Source organism: Apostichopus japonicus, chromosome 20 (genome assembly GCF_037975245.1).
Source record: "Apostichopus japonicus isolate 1M-3 chromosome 20, ASM3797524v1, whole genome shotgun sequence".
In the NCBI taxonomy this organism is placed as follows: Eukaryota; Metazoa; Echinodermata; class Holothuroidea; order Aspidochirotida; family Stichopodidae; genus Apostichopus; species Apostichopus japonicus.
Genome location: NC_092580.1, coordinates 14,022,569 through 14,050,031, shown reverse-complemented (window position 1 = coordinate 14,050,031; position 27,463 = coordinate 14,022,569). Strand labels below are relative to the sequence as shown.

Genomic DNA, 27,463 nt, shown 5'->3' with positions numbered 1-27,463 from the left:
AAAGGACTAGACATATACTGTACCTGCGATTCTTCTGGTATTTTTATGGAAAACGGATATTTGTAAACATATATTTTCACAACTAGCACATAGATTGAGCTATTTTTGTTAGTTTAGTTTAGTAGGGGGAAAAAAGGATCAGAAGGGACACTCAAGTCCCCATCAAGGACCTTATAGGAGAGGAAAAACAACTGAAGACACAAACACACAGACCCGATTGCAATGCTTAAAGTGCTTGTCCAAAGCATTCTTACACCCATTCACACTACTTGCAAGTACAACTTTCTCAGGCAAACCGTTCCACTCATTCACAACCCTATTAGAAAAAAAGTTTTGCTGAATATCAATCCTATTTTGTGACTTTGGAGTTTAAGACAATGATCTCTATTCTCTGGTACAACTACTATTAGCAAACATGAAAAAGTCAGTGAAGGATAAATTGTCAAAACCATACACAATCTTGAAAATCTGAATCAAGTCCCACGTAACCTCCTAAGCTCCAGAGTGGTGAGATTCAAGAGTAATAAGGAACACCCTTTAAGGATCTAATCATCCTAATAGCCCTCCACTGGACCTTTTCAGGTACGTCCTTATCCTTAGCAACATATTGATTCCAAAATCTCTAAACAAATTTATCCAATCTGTACCCTTTAGTTAAGTTTCAATTGCCTCTGTATCTGATCTTGTAAAATCAGGGACTTTTTCCTTGCCAACAGAATTTACGACCTTGCAAACAACATCAAAAGCTAGCATATCATGATCACTAGTTCCTAGTTTTCCTAGACCCGTCAAATCAACAACATTGCTTGGATTAGAACTCAAGACAAGATCCAGGATGTTATCCCCCTCTAGTAAGGAAAGTAACATGCTGATCTAAAAAGCAATCTTACACAACATCTAGAAAGTTATTACCCATCCTACTGTACCACTGGAACAAGCTATCCAATTAATGTCAGGAATGTTACAGTGCTATACCAAAAATCTTTGGAGATCTGTAAACAGGACCGATCACAAGCATGACAGCAGGACCCAGAGCCATAACTACGGACTGTTGGAATCGACAAGATAGTGCCCCCTGTTTTGTCTTGCTTCCTTTTCAAAGAATAGAGGCAATATTTTACAGAAGTATACCAAGGGGGCCAAAATAATTTGGCCTTATTCCAATACAGTCTACAAATCACACTATCCGCAAGAAAGTAAATATTATTGGCCAACAGTCAAGTGCACTCCAGACTTTACAAGGCCAATCCTGAAATTCAGCCAAGTGAGAAGTGTGACTCAATATTTAAAGGTTTACCAATAATACCATTTGAGATTTTGAGAATCAACTTTGGAGACGATTTGCATATGATTATGTTGAACTTTCAAGAACCTGTTACAGGGAAAAAGAAAAACCAAAAAAAGAAGGCAAAGCTGAGCAATACGCTAGTCAGATTATTTCCTATTTCTTCATATTTTTGTGTAGGATTTTTAGTCAACTTCATTTAAGATGACTTTCGAAGCCAATATCTGTTTTTAGATAATTTTTCTAAACTTGACGAAACAGTTCAAGAACATGTATATTTGATCAGAGATGGTCAAGCTACCAACAACTCAAGGACTCATATTCATTGTGAACCAATTAAAAACCGCTTTACGATGTACAGTAGGGATAACCTTTGTGTTCAAATTTTGGCAAATGTTTCAGTTCAAATGTCCTCCTACGCTGTAGATGATCGTAGGGCCTCACTGAGTCTGTACAAGCTTGAAAATAAAGTCAAAACTTGAAAATGAAATGTGTTAAAATTAGAAATTCTTTGTTAGTTCAAAAACAACTGTATCATGATAAAGTGTACAACTTGTCACAGACATCAAAAAAATGTCAAATTGTACCTTAAGTCAACCACACTTTGCAGTATCATGCAACCAACCTTACAAGGAGTATATGAAAGCAGTACTTAAAATTTCTTGAAAAATCAAAGTCTATCAATTACAATCAATGCAAAAAGTTCAAAAACTGCATATCGATATTAAAAAAAAAAAAATAAAATAAAAAGCCTGCAGCAATATATCTACTTAATATATGACAACAATAAATAAATCAAAAATTAAACAAATGTTTTCTCACTGCCAATGAGGAAACTGAATCAAATAATTTGCTGCAAGTCTTAAACAGTATATACCTTGTGAATTCATAACCTTGACACCATCAGCCACTGTTTGTCACGCAATGATTTTTGTAAAATACTGTACGCGGCTATTGTACAAAGGGTTATTCCAGGCACAAAAGAATCATTTATATTTTCTTTCAAGGAAAGGTCTATACATCATGAAATGATCAATTATAATTATTTTGAATAAAATTTAGGACAAAGCGAGGCCAAAAGACATTTGATATTGCATGTGGACAGAACTTTATGAAATGCACTGAAATTTGCTAAAAGCCCTGTTGACGCTTCAGATATGAGAACGCATTGAACTCCCTGCTCAGGCTCTGGTCTGTAATTGTGTAAATGCATATTTGACCCCTGGATTTGAACGGGGTCTTGATAAGACTAGGATTGAAGGCGCTGGATGTTAATTCATTCGAAATTGTAAATGCAGGTCAGGGATGACCAGGGATATCGGTGTTACGCGCGTAATTCAACACTTGTAACAGAAGTAGAGATTAATAGCCCAGTGATGCAAATCGCACAGCTTTTGGTACAAAATTACAAGTATTGCCACACAAAATGCAGCTTTAATGTGACAGTGAAGCTACAGTCAGTTCTTCTGTCACAGGGTGACCATTAAATATGTGACATAATTATCTTCAAAAGCTGCCAGCTTGCAGTCACTTTGGCCTATAACCATCAAAACTTGGGGTCCAAGCAAACAATACGTACGGAAATTGAAAAAACAGGTACTAATTATACAGTGCTTCAAGAAAGGTGAAGGGTTATCTTGATCCTGACAAAAATCTGGTCAGGAAATGACCACCAGAGCGAAAAGGTCAGAGGAAAATCCCCCAGTCAAAATCACGTTGTTGTTAATCTTCTGAATGGTAGATTGGGAATGAGTATGGAGGTAGGAGGGGACAGTGACCCCAGAAATGAGGGGACGGTGACCCCAGAAATGAGGGGGCGGTGCTGAACCGTTTCAGTCGTGTTAGGTAGATGGAGAAAAGTGCTATGTATATGTAGAGATGGAGACAGATAAGAGAGGGGCAAAGTCAATTCTAACCATCTAATGTACACAGAAAGGTAGTTTATATGCTACAGTTCATTGCAGGTAATATTGCTATATCAGGGTTGTCCAACCTACGGCCCGCGGGCCACAGTCCGGCCCGCCGCAGGGTTGCGTCTGGCCCGCCAGAGATGCTCTACGGTGCGAAATTTTAGTGAGCAGATTTATTGATAATAATTTGAAGCTGTTTAATCAATCATTCGAACCTTCAAAAAACTGCATACAGGTCAGTTTGTGTGACACTCTCAGCGGGGGGGGGGCTGGACTTTATTCATCTGTTTTAACAGGAAGGAAAATGAATCAGTGCGCTCCGCGCTCACATTTTGTTGCCTTGGGCTTCGGGCAAAAAAAATCGAAAAATCTAGTGTAGGGTTCATGCGGCCCCCTCCTTCATCATAATCATTCCATGTGGCCCTCCTCTGCAAAAGGTTGGACAACCCTGTGCTATATGCACACATCATTCCCAGTACACTTTAAAATTTGCCATGTATAAAAGCATAATTCATCATAAAAAAGAAATGAATGGAGACACCACTGCCAAAAAAAACCAGGTCACAGTGTTTCGGAATTATTAACAATACTACCAGTAGCAACATATGAAAACTGTGTGGTAGCACTAGGAGGTAGTGGACTACTTTACTTGCTGTAGCGTGCAGTTTCCTTTTATATGGGAGAGGGAGATAGGAGGTCACCAAAATATTTACAAACTGCTTACAATGAGACTTGTCAAGCTGCAAAGATTGAAAGAGAATATATGGGGATATGTATGTTTTAGCAGAGTTCACAAATTTTAAGTACTATGTTTTTCTTGTCATGTTTCCATTAGATTTTGCAGCTTCAAATTCTGCAACATAACAGTCCAAAGCATTGTAATTATTTTCTAGTCGGTGCTTTGTACAGTACATATTGTAGGGGGGAGTGTGATCATGTTTCAAGTAAGCAATGAAAGAAAGTACTGTCTATATTTCTTAACACTCAGCTGGTACTATGCAATGCTGAACTGCAGAGTGAAAGGAGCCTTTCCGGGGCAGTAAAACCAAAATTGTTTCATTATCCATATTTGCATACATGTACATATTCTTACAGTATGTCATTTTCCAGTCTCTCACTGTTCACTGTCATAGCACACTGTCACAACACACTGTCACACTGTTCAATGTACAATTTGGGTGGCAGAATGAGAAGGGAGGGCATTGACCCAAGGGGTCCGGTCATAGTGGGCGCCATGTGTTAAATGGTTACCAGTTCACTATAGAAACGACAGAACTAGTGCTGAGATTGTGAGGAGACAGGTAAGCGAGGGCACAAAATTAAATTGTCATTTTCCAGTCACTCATTGTTCACTGTCACACCACACTGTCACACTGTTCAATGTACAATTTAAGGAGAGAATGATAAGGGAGGGCATTGACCTAAGGAGTCTGGTCATAGAGGGCTCACGGTGTTAAAAGGTTACCAGTTATCTCTAGACTCAGTAGAATGAGAGTGCTGAGGTCGTGAGGAGCCAGGTAATCAAGGGCACAAAGTAAATTGTCAATTTCCAGTCACTCACTGTTCACTGCCACATTTTGTACCAAAAGGAACTTGAAATGTGCAATATCAAGTCGAGTGTGACCAAAATGTTTATGCTGGGCTAAGTTTCACATCCGCTATTTGACACTGAGCTGGTTACATAGAAAGTACCAACATTCACAATTTCACAGCAGTGGTTGTGATGTTACAGTACTCAATACCATCAAATATGAGTGAACAGTCATACTTCTGATGCATCCAGTTTCTAAAGAAGGAAAGTGGATTCAATTATTTTAAGAAAAACAAACATGACTTGATTGCTTCTTGTTCACATTTAGATCAAAAGCTATCAAGTTCAACTTAAAATAAATATACTGTACATCCTCTGTTTTTAATGGCATGTGAATTAAACTTTCACCAGGATGCCCCAAAATAAATCTACAACCTGAACTACTGTATCAATGTTTTGAATATTTCCTGGTTGTCCTCTGGACAAGCTGCAGCACTGTACTCTTAGACTTACACTTCATGCCACCTTTCAGAACAGCAACTAATTGGTTTTCATAACAAGAAAATTATCTAATATGGATCAAATAATATGGAATGAATTTACTTTTCACCGACATAAATTGACAGAATTAAACTGGTAAATACCTCTCTGTTAGCTTTTGATGCTAATTTACATTGTCGGCAAAGAAGTTAAATTATTTCAGAACACAGGGCAGGCAACCTTCTGCCCTTCTTTCTCTGCTATATCATTTACTGTAAGTAGTACTGTAGACTAAATTATCACTGGAGTATCCCAAGTCTCCCACCCCCCTTGCCTATTGATATCCAAGAATTGATCACCACTTGTCCACTTAAACAGTGCTAGAGTATATTAACAGTTAATAACACCAAAGACAAACACATGTATGTGAAAGCAACAGTTTCTGAGCAGTTAACAGCGTTTGCATATCACATAGAAACAGTGGAACAGACATTTCCTCTATGACATCTTTAATCTTTAATCGGGTCAAGGCTCCGAACGACGGGAAGTATCGTGCAAAGGTACCTAGTAGGACAGTATAGTTCCCTGTTTTCACAAACAAGTTCCGAACATAAAAAAAACAAGTCTATATGACAGACTACTGTACATGCTACAAGTACGGTGATAAATTGGCAGGTACTGTAAATTGACAGAAAAATTCAGTTAAAACAGTTGTTCTAAAATAGTAGTAAGTCAAAAAATTGTCAATTTATTTTCTTGTGAAATGAATCATGATCTTCATGGAAACCACAGGAAATGCAGAACTATTGCAATTCATTTCCTTGTGTGTAATCACCAAACAGTTAGACCTGTATATTGATTCCATCATATATAGTTAAATATTAAGCCCACGACTGAAGATCTTTTAAATGTTTAATGGCAGTTTACTCATTATCAGTGACAATTTAAGATCTGTTCCATCTTCTGCTCACAAATTACTTATATATATAATCTGACTTTATCACTAGATACTTTATCACTAGATTACTAGATACGTTATCACTAGACTTTATCACTAGATCTGACTTTATCACTGAGATATCCAGTCATCTTTTTCACAGCACAAAAGTCCAAATAAAGGCACCCCCCCCAAAAAAAACTCCCTTGGTACCTTCGTACAACATAATGACGTAACAAATCGATACATGGTGTGTGAAAAAGTCAAAGGATAAATGGCATTAAATGCAGCACTCAAAAATCATGATGAGAAGGCATTCTTCCTGATGATGAAGTCCAAAACAGTGAAAATGACATGATGAAAACATGATTTCAAACGAAAGACAGAAGTCCTATAGGAACTACAGAAACTTCTACAGAAACTTTCTTCCGGAAGTCACTGCCTTCCGTGTTATTACTCACCGTTCCAAGGCAACTAACATCTTCAACTGTAGCTCTCGAACTAAAACCCCCCTTCCCCCCCCCCAAACCGCCCACCTCACTCTGTACCCAAAATAATACAACATAAAATAAAGATTGCTCTTTAAATAGTCTTTCTGCAGAGAGTCATTGCATACCTCCCTTGCATCATCACTTTTGAATTTTGAAAACTCACCTCCATTCTGCTGTTTGATATGAACCCTTTGTCCGACTGTCAATTTTAGACTGTGAGGAATATCACTCTCAAAGTTGCAAACGACTGTTAGAGGAAGAAAAATAAAGAAGAAGGTTAATCAGGATGAGGATGGTATATATCTCAGTGAGTGGGAAATAGCTTCAGACAGACAGTACACATTCTTGCTTAGTTTTAAGCATTCATAAATCAACCATGTTTTAAATCCAGCATACTCTGGGAACATAACTGAATGACCTTTTGGTTCACTCCAAGGATAGTGGAATTAAATACTTGTAACTCAGAAGTAGGTAACACAATACAACAAATGCATTCTTATTCTTCTGTGTCTAGTATATAGCAATTGGTACTGTACCTTTCGCCTCATTATTTCGCCTAATTGTCAGTAACTGGAACATTGTGGTCTAGCACTCCCACCCCCCTACCTTCCCCCCCCCTTCTCCTCACTCAATCACCCAAAGGATCTCGTTCGCAGTATTTAAAGTAGGAAAATTTGGTCTCTAAAAACCCCAAATCAATCCTTACCAAATTTATTTAGGTTGGGTAGATGGAAAGCCTAGAAAGGACATTTTTTATTGTGGAAACAGGTAAGAGCTTGGGAAGAAGAATAAATTTAACTTCAAATGACCTCTATAGCCAATGTGGTAAAATACCCAATATCCATCTATTATAGAGACCTTCAAACTTACAATACCAGTTTCTTTGAAGTAAAATAATGTTTTGAAAGCATTAATTATGTAGCATCAAACACTGTTAGGTCAAATGGGGGTGGGGGAGGATGTAGGTGTTTCTGGTAAAATAACCATGGTGCTAAATTTGTGGAGAAAGAACTTCTGAATCCCCATACATATTAACAATAGTTCCATTCTAACATCTAACATGAAAATTCTTTCTCAGTCTGCAAACCTTGATTACAACTTACTGAGGGAGAAGGGACATAGTTAAGATCAGCATATTCTTCCACAGTCTCATAAAATTTGGCGAATCCATAATTTACATAAGTCCCAAGTTAGTTCTATGATTTTCCAGATTTAAACAAACTTCCTTATACTGTACTTATGCACAGACAGAATCAGTGTATACAAATCATTGCACTATTTATGTTGGAGATATTTATAGTTCATAGTACAATTGATGGCTATAATAGATCTTTTATCTTGTGGTTTCCATTGCTTTGATTTTTTTTTTCTTTTGAGGGGACTGGAAAGTCAGGCCAAGTCTAGGAAAATAGCTTGTCCATGGAATAAGTGACAAAACTTTGACAAGGGGCTTCTAAGTACATAACAAATTCCCAAATCCCCATATATTTCTGTGAAGGTCATTTATGCCTAATTAGAACTAAAGCGTACTTGTTTCAGCACATGACTGTAAGATTTGAGTTTTATGTTTGCCATGGAATCTGTGGCTAAAATTTCTTTCTCAACATTTTGACAAGTTTCCTCCCCTGTGGATCTCGAATCTTACATTATAATAAAAATATGAGGCTATTTAACTGTTGCTATTATAAAGGCTAAAACCAACTTCACATAATTATTGTTGCCTGTTTCGGGCATCATACCCAGTTTCTCCTACAAGTTCAACTTAAAATGTACGTTTACTATAAGTACTTTAAGTATAGCGTATAACTTAGGCCTAGGCCCTCTGCCTAGGCCTATATAATTTGTAGCAATGCAGTAGGCTAATGGTTTACTACCATTGCCACTTATTCTACTCATCTCGCTGAGTACAAATTCGGTTACAGATTAACAGAATTAATTAGTGAAAAGTTTACTTACCAATGGCAAATGTCTTGCCAGTGACTTTCTGCCACATCTTGTATTGCCTCTCGTATGCGGGTATAAGTTAGTTCATAGACAACCAATGTTAATTCCGCTAATGTGATTCCCACAACTCCTACGGCAATCTCAATGTGACACCTTTGCTGGCAACTAAGGTTAATGCGGAAGCGCAAAAGCAGAATGGGCTCAGTGCACAGAAATTCAAGAGATCCAGATCCAGTGTGTATGTGGCTCCGTTGTGGTCAACAGGTTTAGTTACCGTGATAAAAACATATGACGACATTACAAACTGCAAATTGCATTTGCCCACTGTCACACTTTCAAAAGGCGTTCCAAACACATCTAGGCACCAAACAGTTCCCACTTCATATACAATATATAGTCCTTAAAGTAATATAAATATAGGCTATAAATTGTAATTCTCCAAAGTTGTGAACTTGTGAAGGTAAAGCACAAAATAGTACGTTGTTTAGCAACAGGAGAAGAAATCAGGTAATTGCACCTGTCCACGGACGGTAGACTCGGTAGTGGAGTTAGTGAGTGTGGGTGCAGGGGAAGGTGGTTGGGGGAGTTGGGTATTGTTTAATCAGAAGTCATGAGATTTCTCATCCTTGGCTAGTGGGCTGCTTACAACCGTAAATATTCAAACCCACACTGTACTAGAAAGACATAAGGCAAACCAGAAAACGAAGAAACATATATGCATGGTTCGAAAGCAATGATAAACTAGCGATGTCGTCTTCGTTGTCAATGGATAGGAGAAAACTGCACACCTAGTTCAATTTAGCTCTACGGCCATAGGTAGGCCTACGGATCTCTTTCTTTTATCTTTTATACCGAGTTCCTTCTTAATAATGGGTCAGTCTACCTTTAAAGTACCAACATATGCCATGACGTCGAGTCCTCAATCCAGACCTATAAGTATTGTAGTCCATTTATTGATAAATTGCGGTGCCTGTTTTTTTTTCTTTCTTTACCTTTTTAATCAACATATACAACTCCATGACGACACACCACCCTTGCCTTTGGACAATTTCTCATATAGTGAACGCCGCCTTCTTTTAATTATATCATAAAATCACGTTTTTATTATCCTTTTTCTTTTCTGTTTTTGTTGACATAATTGGTGTTTGTATTGCTTCTCGGAGGACCTGACCACATTGGATGTATGTTACACTGTATTGTCCAGCCATTTCTGTCTGATGTTACCACGATTTGTAAAGACTTCATGAGTTTCTCAACAACTTACTAAAGCTCATGTTCATACATGAAATATAATACTCATTGTTGAATAATATCATCCTTGAATGATTGATAACAATATTTGCCGTAAGTCATTCTCGATCTGATGTTTTGAACCTAACTCTTTCAGTATAGCTACGATAATACCCCCGAGTCCATGCGGGTTCCAACTTTATTCTTGGCTGAGAGCAGAATCAGTGTTAAAGTTATTCCACTTTAGTAATATTCAAGTGTTCACTGTGCCATGAATTCAGCGAACTACAGAAGGCATACATAACTTATCCGACCTTCATTAACATTTCTGGCTTAACATATAATTTTAACCTTTAAAGTCTATGAAATATAGAATACCATTAAGTATGAGAATCACACCAATAGAGTTCCAACAGATGCAAAACCTACCAGTGATATCTCATATAGTAATTAAACAGTGTCGTTAAAATGCCGTATATATGATATACGATATACCGTATACGGTTTTATGCTAGGTTTATTACCATCAGAATTGCAATTCCCTATAATGGCAAAATCGAAGCCTAATAAATCTATTTTTCGTTCTCAATGCATAGATTTATGTCTTAAGTAGATATAAATCATGGATATTTTCAGTCATTTAACCACCTCACTTGCGTTCGTCTTTCTTTTCTTTTATTAATTTTCACGGATGACGTTTCGGCACAAAATTTTGATTCATTATAAACCGTTCGCTATCAGTGCAGGTCGTATTTTACTACCACGTTTTAAGTTTTTAGAAATGACCATTTATACATCTGAGCCTCATCAATGAAAGTGGCTGGACTACTCAGTCTAACACGATGTCATCATCAAATGCAACAGTACAGGAGCATTCCAGAACTAAAGCATGGTTAAGAGGATACATTGAAAACCAGAGCAGCTATATAGACGTTACCGGCTGCCATCCCCTCCCCACCCACCCCGACCCCTTGGGCTATAACATATCAGGACGTAAATAGTGCCTTATTTCATCTTTGAGTTTGGAAATAGTTTACTATTTTATTTAGTGCACCCTGCCCTAGCCCAGATAACGCTGAAGCCCTGCCATTCGTTCTTCACCCCTGTCCCTTCCCTTCCCTTCCTCTCAATAAGTCGTGACTCAAACGCAAAATCAATTAAATACGACTGTAATTAAATTAAACGAGAAGCTACATTGTGAAAAAGACAGGACAGGTAGAGTTTTCCGTAAATGAACCTTTCAGGTATGATTTGCCAATCACTTCACTTTGCATTTTAAAATGTCCATGTTGAAGCTGCAATCCGGAAGCCCTAACAAATCACGAGTTTACAAGTGCACTGATTGTTCTTGATTCTGATGCATGGTCTGAAATACGAAGTACATTCTCTCCGAGTCATATATTATTCACATTAGATATTCACGCGTTCAAGAGGCTCTGTATGTTGATATATATATATATATATATATATATATATATATATATATATATTTAAAAACCTGTAATTATTTGTACAGGTTTAAAAACCTGTATTTATTTTACAGGTTTTATATATAAAAACCTGTATTTATTTTAAATCTAATATGTTAGGAACAAAAGTTAGTCCCGATCACGTGACCACGGTCCTGATGTAAGGGAACTGGCCTGTCGGTTTCTGTTTTTTTATGTAATGAAAATTCAATTTCACTCAAGTCGCTACATATTTTATATTACTTATGACAATCTGCTTTGATTTAAACATGGAGCTATTGCCGATTTAAATTACAACTTAATTAAAGAAGTATCTTATAGCATGCAGAGAAGCAAATAGAGGGCGATGTTTCATAACTTATTTGTGTAGAATCGTAAGCAGGAACCCATCACTCATTCGTCAGTTCCAGCTCAGCTGCAAGCTTTCTAGCTGAGGTATAGCTACCGTGTGATTTTGCCGTAATTCCGTCACTTTTGCCACCGTGATTGAATGACTACAATTTCGTCATTTCCTCTTCGAATTGGCTGAAACTTCGTGAGAGGTTTGTGTGAGTTAAGGTTTCATACCTGCGATCATACTTTATAAATTTGAAGGCCATTTGAGACCACGAGAGATCATCTCTGAAAACGTTAAAAATGCTACTCCTCTAGAGCTTTTGTCCAAATTTGCTGAAATGTTGTGGCTATAATGTTTCAATGGTGGTGAACCAGAGTTGTTCAAGGAAACAATTGTCGTCATGTAAGGAGGACCTTCTGTATAAAGATTTCAGTTATGATGTACTCTTCGACAGCTTATAATTTTACCACCCCCGTGTCAAGTTTGATGGAACGGTCCCACAAAAGTTTCTATACTTGAGAGTATCAAGCATGATGTGATTGGTCCATGACTACACTTCGGATATCACCATTTAATAATAGGGGTTGTTCGATGAAGTTATCTACAGATTTTCCAACTGATCTATAAATAGCCAACCAGGACATCTTGGAACGGTAGCCTTAGTGCACAGTAATGAAAAACAGGTTAGTTACGGAAGCGCAGAAAAGGCATGTAAATAGACGTACTAATGAGATGCTATCTATGCAGAGGCCACTTTTATCTCCCCCAGAATGTGAGAAGAGAAGCTTAAGTCAGTGATTGGTCCCCTAGAGCATTTGCTCTCATTCTTGAAAATAGAAATAGGTGTTGCTGACACAGAGGCCGATATAGAGGGCTACTTAAATTCTTCAACAGAGCTTGGCGAGAAGGAACTCAGAGTTTGATTCATGGTTTGCACAGGGAAGCAACCAGCAGGTAGCAAAAATAGCAGAGTACTGTATTATTAGGTTTTAATGCCTTAAGGCTTAAAGTTATTTGTAGACGCGAACTACCTGCAGCAGTTTCAGGCCTCGGTGTTGTAAAGGAGGCAATGAACATGATAATGCATGAATTAAAACCGTGGTAAGAACTGAGAGCTGTGGTGACAAGAAAATGCCAAATAGTCATTCCAGCTAGAATTGCTGTTCTTGTTAACCTACGAAGTGGGTCCGTCAAAGGCACCTCAACAAACAATATGTGTGATGGAGGGTCGAATGCTCGGGTACGCACCAAACTACTACAAGTACTGGAAGGTCGTGTAGCAGCAAGAGATTTGGCCCCAAAGGTCATAGTTGCTAACTATGGAGAAGAATTAAGATGTCAACTGGAGCCTACTTTGACTCATGCTGAGAGCTGTAGATGGGCATACAAGATATGCATTGGTGGTACAACAACGGAGTAGGGGACCATATAGTAGTGATTACATGTTTAGCAAGTTTGCCTGTCAACTTCACTGTCACATGGGCCACATAGTTAATATAGAAGTGAGGTATCAATATGATCCGGAGAAGGTGAAGAAGATCGTTCATTCGGGCCCGAACGCCAAGTAATGGATCGGAATTGCGTTCTTTTCATGGTTTTGCCTCCTATTACAGAAGGTTTATTCCAGAATTTGCAAGAATAGCAGCTACACTGTATGGATGAATATATAGATAGGTATAAATGCAACTGTGGTCAGCTCAAAATTTCAACGTTTCATCTTTAATTTTCATTATTTTATGTGTAAAACTTACATACTTTTATCTTTTTGACATAAGTTTTAGGCCGAAATTTTGACTTAACATGTGATTATCTGTGAATATACATTTTATAGTGCAATATTATGAATTATTATATAGAGAAATATATTTATCAACAACAATCCTGCCATTGTTCTTTCGGTTTTAAGCGTAGCTACAGCTACTCGTTTCCCGAACAAAGTCCGACTTGAATCATGTAAAACATATAAATGCATTATACCTGACGTCATATTGGTCTATGGGCGGAGGAAATTGCGCAATCATAAATAAAGAACCTATGGTATTGCATCACAAGAGATAACACGTTTAATAATTAGGGCAGCAATAACTATGAAATCACGGGGGATCAGAAAAGCAAAAGACAGGAATATTTACTAGGTAGGTGTACACTTATATAATTTTGGTCTTTCCTTTTGTCAATGAAACTATTTCTTGAGACCTGTTCGGACACTTCGAAAAGGACCCTCTGTATAAAGATATACTCAATAACAGTTTTCTGACTCATACTAGTCATTGCGTGTTTTTATACCCTTGGAGACTGCTGTGCGAACATTGCACAACGACTTGTCTGAAACTAGATCAAATGACGTCTAATACTCCTATCGTCATAACAGTTAGAAAAGAAACATAACAACAACAGGATATGAAATCCATAGACAACTCGCGCAAGTCTTTTAACTAACGCAATATTCTAACGATAAGTTAGTCTATAGCCTACATTATCTTGAGGCACGGAGTCACATGTCCGTGACTGTTTCTCAATAAATATTTTGGACTACCATTCGATTCCCAAAGTTATCCAATAAACCTGTTTGAATGTTGGTTTAATTCGAGGTTTCCATGTTCGAATAATATGATATCTCGAGCTCCGCGAAATGGTGATCGTGCGGACACCCAAAGCTAAACAGAATAATTTCCCCGAGATTCTTGCTCAAGGGGGGAATTCCAGTCTGTGATTTCAACATTCGTTATCACGTGTAAGTGAAGTTGAGGCGATTCGTAAGTCGCTGTGAAGCGGGTTGGTGAAGCAAACATACAGACCTACAATTTGTGGGTGAAGTTATGTGATCAAACGCTATCAACATCAGCTTAGAATTTTACGACAGTTGTTAAAAGTGTGCTTGATATAAGAACAGTTTCCACGAAGTTCTGAGTCAGATTGTACATGGTAAGTGTAAGTTTTACGTTAGGCCTAGCCTAGGCTCATCTATGCAACAGGCATAACAAATGTTGGCGTAATTTGATAAAGATAGCCTAATGATTGTAGGGTAGAGCGTAACGTGAGACCTAACATTAGGTCATGTCAGCCCATCGTTTTACAACTTGATAATTTGCCCAGGGACCACTGTCACTTCTACGGTTCCTTTTCAGTGGATGTATATTAGTTACATTTACAGTAGCCTGTACTATACTTACTAGCTTATACTACTGACTAGCTTACACTTAGGCCTACAGTTTGTTTGTCACCATAGTTTGGCTACCTTGGGACTTCAATCATGCACCAAAGTTTTATTGTTTACCTTAACTTTTTACTCTATGACCAGTCACTAAGTTAGTGGTATTTGATTAGAAATTTGGTCATTTTGTGTATTCCAACGTGTTTAGCAACCAGCTAAACTGTGTCAATTGCTGGTAGACTATAGACTGAAAGAACATGTTACCACAGGAAGGAAGACAGTGGACTGAGGCAGAGTATGACCGTGGGAGATGTGTTTTCTGAAGGATACAGAAGCCTGGACTCATTTCATTAGGGGGTGCTATAAATCTTTAGGCCTAAAGTTGTTTTTGATGTTCTGTGCTGTAATAACATATAACCCACAAGTAATTTCCTGGCCAACAGGACTGCAAGGTTTAGATCCATATACCCCAATTGGTACTACACATTAAACTTAATTTAAAGGCATTGAAGACTCGCCCCAAACCGTGTGCGACCATCTGAAAAAGTTAACTTTCTGTTGCTTTCAAGTGACGATTTGTTTGTGTCGCTACAAAATGCAGACAGTTAGGAAACGTGATACCTTGTTATCTTTAGCTGGACCTGAGATGTCCATCGCAGTATCGTTTTTACACTGTGCTGTGGGTATTGACCGCAGCTGTACTATATGTACTGACTGTACACTAGTGTCTAATTACCAACGGTAGCAAGCTGTGTGTGTATTTTCTGGGATCGATGGTTGTGTTTAACACTTCTGTTACACCTCATTCGAAACTATGTCAAATTACCGGCATTAGACGATTCTTTTTGCGTGAGACTTCACACCCTTTAACTACTAGTCTGACAGGCAGAATTTTTGCCATCTGCCAGCACTTGTAGGAATTTCTCCCTATTTATGATCGTCTTTTTCGCTCTTGTAGCTGTAAGTTTTGATCGTCACATCGTAATGGTTGGCAGAAAGAGAAGAAAACCCAGGGTCATCGATCCAACAAAGATCAGTGAACTTGGGAAACAGTTTTTCCAGTATGTCACTGATAAAGATGAGGATTGGCAGAGAAACATGAAAAAGAATGATCTTAGAACTTGCTTCATGGAAGAATACAAACCCTGGCTGCTTCAAGATGGCCAGAAACCAGGTATGATAATTGCTAGATGAAATTTTTAAAGGGCGATATTGCACGTCGAATATTGTGTCAGTTTCATTTCACAGGTTTGTTCATTGAATCATGATCGCATAGTTTTATGAAATTTTGGCAGCAAGAAACTTTGTGATGACTTTATGCAGTTTTACATCATAAACTATCTGAAGAATTTTCATCAGTTGACTGTCCGAGATCTCTTTTATCTGTACTACTTCCTTTTCTCTGTATTACTATGATTATTCTCTTACCTTCACTGAAGCCAATCGGTTGCACAGTGTTTGTTCTATGTGTATGCATATTAAGGATACAGTTAATCAATCTTGAGTCACTAACTAGAATTTGGGCGGTCCCTGGATTTTGCAGATTGACCCAATGCCTGACAATGTAGTGGAATATTGGATTTTAACCGATCACAGATGTTGTAAAGTTGTAGAATCCAGCTTGAATATCTTAACTACAGGACCTCAATATCAACAAACTAACATACTCCCTGTGCCTGCTGTGCATCTGCAATTATTATGTCTGCTCACAGTTGCATATATAGTCTGTTAGAGAGTTGTAGGGAGTATAATGGTACGGAAAATTACACCAAGTATTGCCTCACAATTTGTCAGGTCCCTGAACAACATGTTACGAATGACTACCATTTGAATGTAATGTAACAACCATGTGGTCATGAATTTTGACAAAAAGAAAAAGCATATATTGCAAGATACACAATGTAACAATACTCTACAATGTAGCTCAAGGCAAGCTAGCCGGCAGTTGAATGTAACCACATAAATGTGCCACATTTGCAAACATCTACAGTCATACTGTACTACAGATAGGTGTCTTGTGCCTTTTCTGTTGTAGAGTATATAAGCATTTAACAACTTAAACTTGACCTCTATAATAAAAGGAAACTTTAACATTTTGGTTAATTTAGGGGAATAAAATTGTGCAATATTTGATCAACTTTTTTAATTGTCTGTGATGTATGCTGCTAGTTAATGTGGATTACCTAGCAAGTGGCTAGACAAATCAACTGAAGCAGAAAAATGTTATGGGAAAACCCCTCCACTTTCTATTTGGTAAGCAATGTCTAATCCCATACCTATCATTACAAACTAGCAAGTAACACTACAGACAAACACTACAGGGGTTTTACATGCTAGGTGGTAAAATTAATGGACCATAACCTTTTCAATGTCTACAAGTGTGGAGGGATGTGGGGGGGGAGGGGTTGGTTGGGAGGTAGTAGCTAGGTAGGTACATCAGCAGACTTAAGGTATATACTTTCCACAAGCAGGAATAGCAAACAAGTGTCAGTTTGCTTGATAATGGCTAATTACTCATTTTTTTGGCTCCTCAACGGTGGCTGATAGATTCAATTAAATAAGCCAAATTGACCTTTGCTCCCAGAGACCGAGACAGCTGTACAGTAGTTGGTATTGTTATGTGAAAAGCAGAAAGTGAGTCAACAACATGCGGTTTAGTCAAAGCCTTTTTGTTGACTTTTTTTTGTTAAAAGTTTTATGTATTGATCATATGGTTCAAAGTACTGTTACATGTGGACTCTTTAAACTCTGTTTATTTTCACAGCATACAATTTTTCAACAATGATATTCTACTTGAGAAAGCAAAAGAAAGTCAAAGTGATAAAGAACAGTGGTGAAGTTTTCTATTTTGAGCAGACTGGTTATGCCTCAGTAGATCAACACCGGCTCTTCCAAAGACTGGTAAATGTTATTTATCATTCCACATTGTACGGTGTAGTGGTGAGAGTGTCTGCCTCACAGTGTGAACCCAGATTCTCTCCACCCATTCGAAAATTAACTTCTTCTCACAGACTTTGAAATTCAAGCTATTTAATGGCTAAATGCCAGTGAATTTGGCTGTTTGCCAGTAGAAAAAAAAGGCAATAGCATTTTTCTGTCAATGGACAAAGAACATAAACTCATAGACTCATAAGTCAGTCAAAACATTGGCATCATTTCATTACCTACTTAGATAAACCTTTGATTTTCTGCTTTATAATCAGGAAATGTTATTGGGCAGCTCCCATAAGCCTGTCTTTACGGATATTGCCAGTTTGTCAAATTATGGGAATTTTATGTTTAAAGCCAGTAAAAATTTTTTAGTTAGTGGCTAAAATTTGTGATATTCTCCAAAGTGTAGCTGAGTAGAGTCTTTTGTGGGTTTTGTTTTTATGTAATTTTTACAAGTTGAAAATTGGGAAATATTTTTCTGAGTTGATGAACCTATATTGACCTTTGCTCTCTTTATGAGAGTACTGTATGACATGCAAGTCTTAAATCTCAGTCAGACCTCCCCCCACCCCCACCCCCACCCCACCCCCACCCTCACCCCCAAAGTTTCATGGTAATAATTAATTTGCTAGAATTTACAAAAGTGCTTTCTTAGCAGCCCTAGCTCTTTAGAGTGATCTCCAGATTTAGAGGAGGGTTTGGTCAAATGTTTTTTTGTTTTTTGGTCTCTTGGAGATGAAGGTAGATGAAGGATTGCAGTGGAGCAAGATTGAACCTTTCTTCGTTATTCTGATGTATTTAGAACAATGCAGATGAAATTAATATTTACTGTGGCATTTTCACACGGCAAAATATTCAGATCTCACCTTGGTTCGTCCGTGAATTCTTACAAAATCATGGTCGTCGAAGTAATTCCAAGTTTTTTTCCCCTTCTCAGGAAGTTGAGGGTAAACCTAAAGACAGGCAGTTTCCATCTAGGTGTGAAGTCTGTGGGGTCATGTCGAATTCAGAATCACAACAGAAAGACCACCTGAGAGGTGCCCGACATAGGTTGAACTTGACCACCCTCGCAATCCGGAAACTACAGTGAGTCTCATTCCCTTTGCAGAATAATATAACCTTGGAAAACCCTTTAGCTTTATGGAAGAGCAAGTTAGATTATTAACGATCTGTGTCGTGTTGTGAGACATCACTCATCACACTAAATTTCAAAAGTGATGTGACCCGGATTGGTCATTTAGGGTCATTTCCCCAGAGATGACTCCATCGAGTCAGGAGAGTTGCCGCGTTGACCCAAACTCGAAAGTAAGTGACCGACTCGGTACAGCACTGCTTGACCCATCGTACAAATAAACACCAAGGTTGCATGGATTGTGATTACGTCTCAGGTTGAACCTTTTACACTTTATAGGTCAAGTGTATTTTGTATTCAGTGTGCTACATTTTTGGGGGGAAACAGTTATATTGTATAATGTATTTGAGAGCGTACATTATGTATATTTGATAGTTTTACCTGTCAAAGTACAGAGTTTATAGTTGTTTGTAAACACAATATAGTAGCCCACCCATAATATGCATATCCCATGGACACTGTCTGTTGTACTGGGTACCGTGGGGTTCATTTTGCCCTAAAATGTGTTCAATTATCAGAAAATTAGAATTTAAAAATATGCAGCATTTAGACTAACCTCTCAAGAAGTGGTTGGCAGTCTGTTTGCCACTCACAGGATCTAGAGAGGGTCCCACCCCTGCTTTTGTATTTTTTTCTTAAGCACTTTTGGTGAGGTGATCAATACATATGGGAGTGCCAGTGAGGGGGTATGAGATGAAAGTGGTTTGTTTTTTATGAAGCACTTGGTTTTTCATTTCTTTTGCTCTTGCTCACAAATTAGTCTTTGCTCGATTTAGTGGCTCTCTTTGATTCACAACAATCCTTCTTTCAATAGAGATCCGTTGTTAGGTGACAAACATGGCGTTACCATAGGCAACAGAGACAGTCTCGCAGTGGTAGACGGAAAGATAACTGTTTCATGCGTGCAAGATGACGTGAAGATTGTACGACTCTTTGTATCATGCAGGTATGTTTAGATAGTAATTCCATAAGCTCATCTAAAGGGCAGTATGCAAACCATGCAGTAAAACTAAGTCATATCTGATACTCTAAATAAGAGCAATCAGTAAGGAATATAGAATTTGATAGCTAACCTTGATCAAGCCACATATTTATCACTGAAAGCAGTGGATAAAAGGCGGTGGTGTTTCAAGCAGTGAAATTTAGCATATGGTAGGTCATGGGTTTGACTGCTGGCTGGCTTAAATATGGTGGGTTTTCATCCATAGTGTTTTCATTTGAAATGATATTCCAATTGTTCCCAAAAAATCCCACATGAGCTAATACTGTTAATGCGATAGCCATTCGAGGAGAAGTGTAAGTTAGAAACCATTTGGATTTTCCAACTATACGTTTGACTTATAGGTATGAAAAGTTTATCTGTAGGTTTTATAGAATGGAATTAAGGTGAAACTTCAGACATGTGTTCAGTATCATGAACGGTAGGCAGGATAAGTTAAGAAAGTTACAAGATGTTTTTGTTGGCTATTCATTCACATATAGTAAAGATTCATTCCCAGTATTTTTCTTTTCATCGTTTTTCGATGTTCAACCCCTTCAAGCCTTGTTACTGATTTGTTAAATTTTGAAGTTTGTGCAGCCTTTAAATTGTTTATCGTTTATTGTATTCTGTTTACAGTGACCAAGCAGTAAGTCTTGAACTGGTAACATTACTCTCTCAAGATTCTAGACTATACATCACAGACGAAGACGGATTGACTGAGGGAAAGGTTACTTTAAACTTTGACCCAGGTAGGGCTCCTAAAAAATCTAGAGTACCTTCGATGCCCCCACCCCTCACCCCCACTTCCCTTCTGTAAGATTTTCTCAACAAAGGTTAATTTGGCAAGTGATCGATGAATTTGATTCATTTTAAAAAAAAACATTGTCTGCTGTCTCAGAAATGTTTTGTATCAGACTGTCATTCATAATATTAAACTCTATGTTGACAAGTAAAGAATAATTAACTGTATTGTTATGATATTTATCACAGAAATGGCACCAAGACCAATTTTTTCCAAATCATTTCAAACAAGTGTGTAAACAAAACAATGAAAAGATTGAAATAAAATATGAAAAGGTTGATTGACTGATATCTTGCTGTTTTCTAGTAAACCAGACATACGTTGAGCAAATAGACGTTTCAATATTTTAATTGAGTGGAAACAACGGGGAAGGAAGGCACAACAAGAAAAGGCATTGCAACATTTTGTGCCATCATGTTTTTGGAAGGTATAATGGCATTTTCCGCTGATAAATTGGCGTGTCCAAAACAAGCCGTCCATTTCGTTGAGCCCTGCAGAATACAGGCACTTCTACTGCTAGTCTGAAACAGTAACAAGCTTGATGATCTGGTTTTGGTTAATTGGCATCCTACACCTCTCTATTCTGAATGGGATGTAAACTTTTACAGGTTATAAGTTGACTTCTCACATCATGCATGTGAAAGTACTGTGGGAAGTTTTTAATGATGGGTTGACTCTTGTTCCATCAGGTCAGGAATATGAAATCACTCTGAGGTGTGAATGTCGAGACTTTGGAGAAATCAGGGCTCCTGTTGCCTTTGGCTTTAAATTACAGTCTACCAAAGAGGTTGGTTTATTCGAGTGTTCTTTTCTAGAAGTCAATTATAAAGATTTGTCTCAAATGTTGCCACAAGTCTGAAATAATAATAAATTTTGAAGTCTCACAAGTGACCTACTGGGTTCTTCATTATGTTACTCAATCACTATATTCTGTACAGCTCTTAATAGCTATTTTAATTTGATTAACAAAATGTTGATCTTGCATTGAGAAGTTATTTTTCCCCCAAGAAAAAGAAGAAAATTAGGCGCTAAACGTGCGTCACGTTTCACAGGGAGAAATAGCTGACTTTTGATGCTAAAAATGTGACGATTCATATGAAAGCAGTGTCGTTAAATATAGGCTCAAAATATGAGCAAAATTACACACCTTGTATCCTTCCTACTTTTATGGAATACATGTTACACAATTTCTTCCCAGACGGCAGAAATTTATGAGAAATTGCACCTTAATGCATGTCATGACATACAACTATTCCAGTCACCTTTTATTATGTAATCCATAAAGGATAGTTTGCCAACGATTTCTATGCCTAAAGAAACTAGAGACATGGTGAAAAAGCGCACAGGATCCCATTTTGTGGAGTTGAATAATCAAAGCTCTTTGGTTGTCCCATCTATAAGTAAGCAATCACTAGTTATAGTTAAGTTGTTAGGGACTTTCTTCCCCCCAAAAAAGAAAGAATTAACAGGATGGAGTATATACTGAATGATATTCTTATAAACAATTGAATTTATGAACAATTTAAAGTTTTAATATAATGATAATATCTTTGGTGTGTCATTCGCAGCTATTTCACATTTTCCGAGTGGTGATTTTTAGTGTGGCTGGTGGAGAGGACAGAGATATCTTAACACCTACAGCGCCGTACAGTCGAACCTCCAAAGTAGCCCTCACTCCTCGCTCCAGTAATGTTCTGTCAGGAACTCCATTTACATTGTAAGCAGTACTCTTCATAATGTTGTCCATTGACTCCACTCTGTAGAGTTATTTGAATAATTAACTCTTTTTTTTCAAACATTTGCAACATTACATTTGCAGTTACCTTTGGCTCATACCATGTACAGACATGTAGCCAGGAATTGTGTGTGTGTGGGGTGGGAGGGGGGGTTGGGGGAGGGGGTTGCAGTACCAACATTGTACGGAGGGGCAAATATTTTGGTACGTTTACTTGTGATGTTTTTTGTGCACATGATGGTGACACAAATGGATGGGGGTGGGGTAGGGGTGGGGTAGGGGTGGGACGGTGATAAACAGTAATCTGCATATGGTCCCTCCCCTTGCCCAATCCTGGCTAACCTTGAAGAAGGTGACTAATTCATTGCAAACACAAATTAGTTTGACGCTTTTTCTTGGACGTCATGTTAGTCTCTCATACATAAGATCATTTTAGATTTCAGACAGAGGATTGTGGGTAGGGGTGAAAGTTGGATTTGGTGAGTTTAATTACAAGAATTGGGTATCTAACGGATGAATTGGTACTGGTTGATGTTCTCTTATGATAATATATTTAATGACAATCAGTTGTGATTTTGAAAGTATTATGACTTTTTTCTTTATTTTTGGGGGAGGGGAGGGGGAGAGGAGTAATGGGGTGGAAATAGGGAAGTTGGGGTTGGGAGGTGATTTCTTTATATGATGCAAGTGTATTTGCAGCTTGTAATTTGTACTAAATTTGGGGTTGTGATGGAAGGATATTCAACTCTATTGGCCATTACCTGTCTTGTCTGGTCCTGAAAACTGAAAAATCCACTCTATTTCCCTTTTGACTCAAAAGTCAGATACAATATCTTTTAGCATTTGGAAACTATGGCAACTGCAATTCTGGTCGAGCAATGTCGCCGTAGAAAAAATATGAAATGTTATGAAAACAGTAAACATGTTCGAGGTATAAATACTACTCTTGTTTTAATTTTGCTTTCTTTCTCCCAGTTCTGGAAAAGGCAAGTTACCTCAGAAAATAAATATGGACAATTATTACATTCCCGACCAAGTATCTAAGAGCTTGAACTCAAGTAACCCAGGGTGAGTTTGCTATATTTTGTAAAAAAAGGGTAATATTATCCAGTTTATTTCTAATTATTCAGGAAGATTAAACAAATAATGAACACTGTCGAATGGTTCAAATCCATGTGCTGTTAGTCCTTCAGTTTTGATAGAAAGGAATTAAGTACTATTTATTGATACAAACCCTCATTTCCCCTATTTTGTAAGTAAATGGATTAATTTTTATTTTATATACATTTTACTTGAATGATGGCAAGAGCGTCTGTGGTAAATAATTTGTCTAAATTAGTAGGGACATAGCGAAATCAAGAAAGCAAAAGGAAACCCAAGTTTCAACATCAGCGATGCAGTCTGTATAATTTATGGGTTTATACGTACAGTCTGGACCAAATACAGACAATTTTCATTTATTTGTGTATGAGCCACATCAAGCACTTTCATAGGTTGCTATGGTAACCATAGTTGCTAAGCAACAGTAATATCTCCATATGGCAATATATATATATGGAATATCCTTTGTTCTAGAAGATTGGAATAAAACGGTTGGTTATTACTGCCATTTACAGTATATTGTATCGATGGGAATGACTTCAATATTTGTGAAGTTTCTGAATTTACTCCTTTTCCTCCCAGATTATATTTTTTCAATTTCTTTAATTACTAGGAGAATTGAAAGCTTGCAGGATCCTCTCTCGGAAGAGAACTACTCTCAAAAGTTTGAGAATCTCCTCTATGCAGAAGAACATCAAATGAAAGTTGACATCCGCCGCTATGACAAGAAAGCAGCTGAAATGTCCAAAAGCAGGACTCATTTGGGTTTACTGAATCTGAAGGTATGTTGCCAGAGTACTAATTGATGATTTGAAACAATAATTTTAAGAATTAAAATTAAAAGCTTTCTAAATATTCAAATCCAGTCATCTTTACTCTTTATTTTAGTCAAAATTCATTCATCCCTCTTTGACGATGTTTTTCATATTTTAATTAACTAAGGTATGCATGTTCCCTCATAGTAGGGGAAACCTAGGGAAAACGAAAAAGCTCTTTTCTAGATCTTGAAAGTCTTGGAGTCTGTAAAGGAGGGATCATCCTCATTTGAACACTTCTTCTTAATGCTAGCAAGGTTTTTAAGAAGTGTGAGATAAAGTTAATCTCACACTTAGGTGGGAAAAAAAACAGCTATAGCATGTCATGTTTGGCACTCATGGCCTATTGAATACCCCTTCACCAAAAATTAAAAAAAGGGGTTAGTTAGTGTATATTTTGCAAGAGTCACAATTGATAACGCCTACCATAGGTAACATAACCTTAGGACATCATTAGTGTGTAGGCTTCATAGTAAACCATAAGGCGTGTTTTGGTCTTCAAGATGTCTGGAATTTCATATGTTAATAAAAAAAACGTGGGATCCAAGTGTATGTTGCTGCAGGTGTGTTTGGCAATTACTGTTGTGTCCGACTATAATTGCAATTTTGGTTGATCTTCCCCCTCTCGCTAGCTCATGTGTAAAAACTCTTCATTTACAGGTCCCCGGGTTAGCCGAGAATCGTCCGTCTGTACTCAGAGGAGATCATCTCTATGCGACACATTCAGACGGAAGTCGAGATAAATCTTACAGGGGTTATGTCCATCACATAGAACAGGAAGTTGTGTCATTGAGTTTCCACGCGGAGTAAGCTTCCTTTCCCCTTTTGTTTCATTCCTGTGCATCTTTAAAACCGTGTGAACTTTACTCACATGATGGTCACCCATACTGAAATTTCAAGTCATTTTCCTGCCTCTCTAAAAGGTAGTAAACCACTAAGACATTTTTGTCATTTTTAATAATAATCCCCAATGACTGGGAACAAAATGGAGGATCAGAGACACTAACCTTAGTTTAATGCATGTTTGTCTTACCCAAACTTATTGATAAATTTGAGAATTAAAACCCTACAGTGAAAATCGGTGGTTAGGCAAACGAGAAAAATTCACACCAACATGTGACAGAGAAAACATCATGTCATCTCATGTTGTTGGCAATGATAGACAGGTTGTAACTCCTATAGCATGTGTTGAAAACCAGCAGTTGGGTTTCCTTGGTGTTGTGTATGGAAGGAATCCTTGTTGCTGTAGCTCACATGTGTATAGGTGGTATCAATATACAAGGAAGCCAATACCATATTGGTGGATTATAATTTTACGGTTTGGATTTTACTTTCCAGGAAGCACTGATGGATTTCAACACTGTCTAATTGAAAATAACCACCTGATGTTTAAATGTAACCTTACAAGCTGGTGTGATATTATGTGATATTGCTTATAGCCTTGCATGGCGATTATTAGGATCTAGAACGTTATTTTGTAACGAGCGGGAAACAGTCTTGTTGTCAAGTTAAAGCCAGGTCAATGCACTTTTCTCACACATATATGTGTATATATATATATATATATATATACTTAACATGTTGCATCAAATTACTTCTTTTTACCACATAGCTTGGTGCATAGCTTTATTGACAAGATGAAATTCGACATCCAATTCACATTTTCCCGGTTTCCCTTGAAATTACAACATTTTGCTGTTGACTCGGAGAGGATGGACATGGACGAGATGAAGGCCATCCTCTTTCCGACACCGAAGGAGCTCCAGGGAACAGATCCGGAAGAGCTACAGTAAGATTGTGGTGCTGTTAAACTCTGGCAATTGCTGTTTTCATTCCTTTCAGTTTGTGTATCTTTTTAATCATTAGCTGTTAATCTTGTTTGTTAAGGTTTAAAGTTTCAGGAGGATTCAGAGATTTGAGGAGAACATTACCTTGATCTGATGATTAGCTGTAGGGTATTCTGTTGATGGAAGGTGCTTTCAATACGTAGATGATATCAGATGACATGTTGCAGGGCAAATGTTTGCAATATTGTGTAGTCACCGTGTAGTCACGATATTGTGTAGTAGCTTTGGTTAAGTGTGCAATATTGTGAAGTCACCTTAGGTAAGTTTGCAACATTGTGTAGCCTTAGGTAAGATTAAAATATTGTGTAGTCACCTTAGGTAAGTTTGTGATATTGTGTAGTAGCCGTAGGCTAGTTTGAAATGTTGTGAAGTCACCTTAGGTAAGTTTACATTATTGTGTAGTAGCCTCAGTTATGTTTGCAATATTGTGTAGTCACCTTAGATAAGTTTACAATATTGTGTAGTAGCCTTTGTTAAGTTTGCAATATTGTGTAGTCACCTTAGGTAAGTTGGCAATATTGTGTAGTAGCCTTAGATATGTTTGCAATATTGTGTTGTAGCCTTAGGCTAGTTTGCGATATTGTGCAGTCACCTTAGGTCAGTTTACAATATTGTGTAGTAGCCTCAGTTAAGTTTGCAATATTGTGTAGTCACCTTAGATAAGTTTACAATATTGTGTAGTAGCCTTAGGTAAGTTTGCAATATTGTGCAGTAGCCTCAGTCAAATTAACAATATTGTGTAATAACCTTTGTTAAGTTTACAATATTGTGTAGTAGCCTTTGACAAGTTTACAGTATTTCTTAGTAGCCTTAGCCTTAGATGAGGTACATATTCAGCTATATCTCATAAGTTTGAGATAAATACTCAACTGTTTGTGTAAACTCAGAATATTTATCACTCCTTTTTCTTACTGCAGAACTCTCAGACAAAGGCAGCTGTTCAACAGAACGCTTGCAAGCAACACAGAGCAAGTCCAAGCCATTTATCATATTCTGCGTGGTTCTTCGCTCCCTGCACCGTACCTTGTGTTTGGACCTCCTGGTACTGGCAAGACTGTCACTGTCGTCGAGGCGATGAAACAAGTACGTAATAGAGTCCTGGTATGGGGTATAATTATTTATTCAAATTGTTTGATTCCAATAGATTTATATTCGCTGATTTAACACAGTGTGATCAAAGTTATTATGCAAGAAAAACAACAGCTAAAACAACAAGTACCACAAGAAGAACAGCGATAAAAAATAACAATGACAACAAGATGAAAATGCCGGAACTAGAAGAAAGTTTGTAAGTGATAATGAATACAACAAGAACAAAGCAACATCAGCAGCAACAATGAGAGTTAATAC

General features: G+C 37.6%; 2 protein-coding genes across 16 annotated transcripts in view; one reads left to right on the top strand and one right to left on the bottom strand.

The window, feature by feature from the left end:
• Positions 1-8,795, bottom strand: part of LOC139961968 (dedicator of cytokinesis protein 3-like) — a 105,012-nt gene extending 96,217 nt beyond the window's left edge. For 7 of the 15 annotated variants that reach the window (XR_011791107.1, XR_011791108.1, XR_011791109.1 and 4 more), the window contains exons 1-2: positions 8,591-8,795; positions 6,798-6,881 (exon numbers count right to left, since the gene is read on the bottom strand). Coding sequence is in view for 12 of the 15 variants with exons in the window: in XM_071961709.1 (XP_071817810.1) it covers positions 6,798-6,881; positions 8,591-8,627 (121 nt within the window). In the remaining 3 variants the exon portion in view is untranslated. The remainder of the gene's footprint in view (positions 1-6,797; positions 6,882-8,590) is intronic. The other 8 variants (XM_071961716.1, XM_071961712.1, XM_071961715.1 and 5 more) reach the window with 3 other exon arrangements.
• Positions 8,796-14,354: 5,559 nt separating this feature from the next.
• LOC139961971 (putative helicase MOV-10) overlaps positions 14,355-27,463 on the top strand; it is a 23,823-nt gene continuing 10,714 nt past the window's right edge. The window contains exons 1-13 of the mRNA XM_071961729.1: positions 14,355-14,539; positions 15,727-15,942; positions 17,533-17,669; positions 18,637-18,785; positions 19,646-19,777; positions 20,450-20,562; positions 21,305-21,402; positions 22,184-22,332; positions 23,326-23,418; positions 24,065-24,233; positions 24,927-25,072; positions 25,879-26,055; positions 27,031-27,196. Coding sequence (XP_071817830.1) covers positions 15,753-15,942; positions 17,533-17,669; positions 18,637-18,785; positions 19,646-19,777; positions 20,450-20,562; positions 21,305-21,402; positions 22,184-22,332; positions 23,326-23,418; positions 24,065-24,233; positions 24,927-25,072; positions 25,879-26,055; positions 27,031-27,196 — 1,719 coding nt within the window. The 5' untranslated portion in view covers positions 14,355-14,539; positions 15,727-15,752. The remainder of the gene's footprint in view (positions 14,540-15,726; positions 15,943-17,532; positions 17,670-18,636; positions 18,786-19,645; positions 19,778-20,449; positions 20,563-21,304; positions 21,403-22,183; positions 22,333-23,325; positions 23,419-24,064; positions 24,234-24,926; positions 25,073-25,878; positions 26,056-27,030; positions 27,197-27,463) is intronic.